Source organism: Antrostomus carolinensis, unplaced genomic scaffold, assembly GCF_000700745.2.
Source record: "Antrostomus carolinensis isolate BGI_N321 unplaced genomic scaffold, ASM70074v2 scaffold32873, whole genome shotgun sequence".
NCBI lineage: Eukaryota > Metazoa > Chordata > Aves > Caprimulgiformes > Caprimulgidae > Antrostomus > Antrostomus carolinensis.
Genome location: NW_010303687.1, coordinates 1 through 4757, shown reverse-complemented (window position 1 = coordinate 4757; position 4757 = coordinate 1). Strand labels below are relative to the sequence as shown.

Here is a 4757-nt window from a genome sequence, read left to right as displayed (position 1 = left end):
GCATCCTGGCAGCCATCTTGGGATGGGGGGGGCCGCAGCCCCCTGTGTCAGGCAGCCCCGGGTTGAGGTCTTGGTTTTAGCAGCGGTGTGAGCGTTGTTGTCATTTGTAACAGAAACAGCTGTAAATCTCTCCCAAAAGGCAGCATGAGCAACCTAGTGAGTGCTCTTTTTGGCCTGGTGGTGCTTTGGGGATGGTTTGTGGGGCTCTGGCCCTTCTCCTGGGCGTTGTGCTGGTATTGGCTTTGTGTCCGTTCTGCCATTGAGTTTAGATAAATAAGGGGCAATTTTTCATTAGAAGGGCTGTGCCTGCTCACGCCAGAGGATGGGGGAGTTCCTGGGTGCTGAGTTTTCCCGTACCCCTCATGGCTGAGGGTGCTGTGAGCACTTGTGAGGGGGTTTGTGGGGGTGGGCAGAGTTTGGGCTGTGTGTGGCCTGGGAGGGAGCACAGAGCCGTGGAAAGCAAAGCAGGGGCAGAATCGGGGGAGAAAAGGTTGTGAAGTGGTTAATGAGACCTGAATTTGGGGGAAAAGTGCGGGAATGCAAGCGCATGCAGGTCTCCCTGTATAGCAAAGTCAACAAGTGCTTTACGTCTCCTCTGGAAGTGGAGTAAGTAACCCCTTGCTGCAGTCAGGATAAAGCAGGTGTCAGGGGCTGTGAAGCTAAACTAGAGCAAATGAAAGGATGGAGAGGGCAGCTGGGGCACGGGAACGTGTTTAATAGGGCTGGGAAAGGAAACAGGGCTCATCCCAGGGCTGTTGGATGCCTTTGTTGGTGTCCTCAGTGGAGCTGCTCCTGATGTTCTTCTCAGAGCCTACTCTTGGCTTGCCTGACAGAGAGAAGGTGACTGCTTTGTACAGCAGAAGAAATAATTTACGGTGCTCATCAGACTGCAACTTCAGGTGTATTGTTCAGTTCCCTAATAGTGAGTGAAATTTCAAAGACAGGCACTGAAACACACTGAATGCCTTTGAGCCTGAACTTGGGATCTAAATCTGACTTCTGTTATGTATTATATTATTACAGATCATAGCTAGTTCCTTAACACCAGTGCTTATTTTCACAGCAAAAAAAAACTGCTGTCTCATAACATAGCCTGCATCTTTTCAAAACATAAATTTAGCTACCTCTTAAGTGTAGCTTTTTTTAAAAAATTTTGTTTTATGCATGGATTTATGTTAGAGTAATCCAAAAAGATCCTTCCCCTTCCTTCATTAGTCTTATGCCATTATTATAAGAAGCCAGGCCATCCCCATAGATCTGTTGGGCTGTTTAATTGCTCTGCAAACACAGAGGGGTGCTAATAAGCTTGCTTTCAAGCATGTGTTCATATGTCAACACTTTTGCTTCTGTCAGAAGCTTAAAAATGGAAACAGTTTTCTCTTTAAGAAAACAGGACCCAAATAAGGAGATGATGGAGTGGTGAAGATTCCTCTAGTGAGTCTGTTCCAGCTCATTCCTTAGAAAGGCTGCGTATGAAAGATCAGAGAAGAGGCCAATAGATCTGGGTTTTGTCCAGGGGTCTCTGGGTTTAAAGCTCTCTACAACCACTTGAGCTCATTTTCCCTGGGACTTGGCTGGGTACAACTTCTTTCTCTGCCCAAGCTATTAAAAATCTAAAACTTTTACCCTTTGGAATTCTTTCAGTAGCGCAACAGATACAACCTGTCTTTTGACAAAAATGGAGGCTATCAAGAAAAAGATGCAGATGTTGAAGTTAGACAAGGAGAATGCCATTGACAGAGCAGAACAGGCTGAAACAGATAAGAAGGCGGCTGAGGACAAATGCAAACAGGTAAGTAGAAATAAAATCACCGATTGCGTGTGCACTGTGGAAATAAGTGTAACAAAATACTGTGTTGCAACTTTCTGATACAGAAAGCAAAATAATTTGAAGTCGGGTTTTCTGTTAATCTTCTTTTAAAGTCTTTTGCCTTTTTGTGATGTTACATTCAAACAGCCAGGGGTAGGTATTAACTTCTGTTTTCAGCCATTTGGGTCTTTGCAAAATTAGCACTATTCACAGATTATTAAGAGTACTTTGTCTAAGTTTTCTTGAATCTTACATAATTGTCTTCATTTTCTTGCGCTTGTGATTCCATGGCAAAGGCCTTACATACCCAAAATCAAAGCTGTGTACCTTGAACACCTGTAGGACTAGTGTTAGTACCTCCTGAAGTATCAGCTGTGTCTAAACATTAATTGAGCCTTTCCTTGGAGTGAATTAATAAAGTTCACTTGATTAGTCCTCGCTATACAGGGTGCCCCTTTGAGGTGCCAGCTGTGACTCAACAGAAGATATTTTGTCTGATTTTTTGTTAAGAATAATCAGAAATACCTTAATTTGAAAGCTCTTCTTTTAAATGAAATTTAGTGATTTTTTTTAATATTCTTTTCCTTTTCAATGTTCTTTATCCTGGGTATCTACCTCATATTTGAGGTATAGTATTTTCAAGACAATCTTGAAATCTAAATCAGCTACATTCAAGTTCCTTATAGCACTTCTTGTAAAATTACTGTGTCTTTTCCTTTTACATCCCTTAAATGTGGCTGCTTCTACTACCTCTCCCAGACTGCTACAACACAGTATCAGCATTCATTGGGCCAAATATTTCTTATGTTCAAGTTCAGTTTGAGATCCTGGGTGATACAACTAAACTTTCAACCCCATTTAGCTAAAGCAACAGGAAAAAAGTTTCCAAAAGCATCAGATGCTGCTGTCTTCCCCCTTCACAAGGAAAACTGCTTGTCTCCTCTGTGTCATTACAATGAGGTTCTACAAGCTCCACTCATCGCCCCGTGTACGTGGTCCCCATTTCTTTCCTAGCTCCAGAGGCGTTGATCAGATGCTGTTCTGTTGGGCTGCAGTTTCCCCAGCGAATCTTTTTGTGCTCAGTAAGAGCCGCAGCAGATTGTTCCTCAGGTTAATGGTGATTGAATGCTGAGCCGTCCGTTACATTTCGTTATCAAAGGTGATTTCCTACAGATTGATGAATGACACATTTGTGGGAATTTTCAAGTATCCATATGAGGGTAATTCACAATAAAAATCTAGAAGAGGAAAATACACCTTTGACCTCAATCCTCTTTCCTGAATTGTCTCTTTTTTTATTATTAAATGTAGGCACAGTACTGCAGTAGTGATTTTAATGTCACACACAAAGGAAGCATCACCTCCTGCATCCTGTCCCCCTGCTAAAGCATCCAAGCAAGCATGTTCAGTTCTCTCACACTATCTGCTTACTCTGAGTAACAGTACAGCAACACAATGAACAGCACGCTACCAAAACCAGTTCAAGCTGTCTTTGAAGCTAGAATGAAGGAAGTCAGTGCACTAAAACACAAACTATTTTGAGTGAACTATTTTGATAGACTACATTTGTGTGAAGGCGGAGCTAAATGCTTAAATCAGTTTCTCCACAGACTGAACTGGTTTGTGTTGCAAATGCAATGCTGGAGCAGATGGGTTTGCAGACCCACCCTTATCAGCAGCTCCTGATAATGTGAATTCTTCAGGGAGCATGAGACAGTTTGTCATTAAACAGTCTCCCAGCAGGTTATAAATAGCACCACTCCAGCGTGCAATATGGATTTATATGGTATGGAGGAGAGAGGCTGAGCCTCACGGTTGGATGGAGCACACCTTGTTGGCCCACAATTAGACACAGAAGGGACCTCCGAGGTCATGGAGTCCCACCTCCTGCTTACAGCAGAGTCTGTCCCCCTGTCCCCTCCTGCTTCGAGTGTCACGTTTGGTTTGAAGTGTCTTGAATGACATACAAAGGCTGATGAGGAAACAACCGCTCGTCTTTTCTTTACAGGAATTGAATAGTTTCCTAATAAATCATCAGGTAATAGTGTGAGAACAAACACAAGGACATCGCTGTAAAACATTTGTAATTATGCTGCAGGATTAACTGCTGCAGTGTGTTGTGGAGTCCAAAATGGAAATGAAGTGAAAAAGGGGCTTATACCAAGTTATGTATTAAACCAGATCCCGTGTGTGTGGCAGCAGGGAACGTTGTTCTAAGGGTGAGATGGTTTTAATGACCTTTCCCTCACAACTGCTCCCAGTCGCTCCCAGACTACGTGTGCCCCAGCAGAACTTTGGTCTTTTGTGACTCTAGTATGTTATGTTAGGTTAGAGCTGGGCAAAGAGAGGTTTTAACCATATTAATCTGTCACTGATAATACATCAAATGCTCATTTTGGTTTTTGTTTTCCTCTCTCTTGAAAGGTAGAGGATGAGCTGGTCGCTCTGCAAAAAAAGCTGAAAGGAACTGAAGATGAGCTGGACAAGTACTCGGAGGCTCTCAAAGATGCCCAGGAAAAACTAGAGCAGGCTGAAAAGAAGGCCACTGACGTAGGTACCTCCGGTGACGTGTGTCTGTAACCGTGTCTGTTCGTGGTTTGCGGGTGACACGAGTGGCTGAGAATTTTTGTATCACGGAACTCTGATCCGGACATAGGAAAGGCAGTGGTGTGACTCAGGTGTGTCAGTCTCCTGTCTGCCCTGCCAAAGTGAGCTCAGACTGGCTCCAGAGCCCCCGAGAGCCAGGGTCACACCGGGCTTAACGGGTCCCCAGAGGGCTTAACGGGTCCCCAAAGGGGAGCTCATAGCACTGCACCCATCGGGGGTTTCCAAAGCGGGGGACAGTGTTTGTGGGTGGGAATTCTTTCCAAAAAGTGAAATTTCTTGTAATCGAAGTACACAAAACGCTGATCGTGCTGGGACAGAGGCTGGGATCTGCTGTGGTGTC

At 44.1% G+C, this 4757-nt stretch overlaps 1 protein-coding gene across 1 annotated transcript; it reads left to right on the top strand.

Annotated features, from left to right (window-relative positions):
• Positions 1-1412: 1412 nt before the first annotated feature.
• LOC104522028 (tropomyosin alpha-1 chain-like) lies at positions 1413-4373 on the top strand (the record flags this gene model as incomplete). Its single annotated transcript, XM_010164199.1, has 2 exons — positions 1413-1792; positions 4235-4373. Coding segments are annotated over exons 1-2 (253 nt in total), but the record flags the coding sequence as incomplete, so codon positions are not given.
• Positions 4374-4757: the final 384 nt, after the last annotated feature.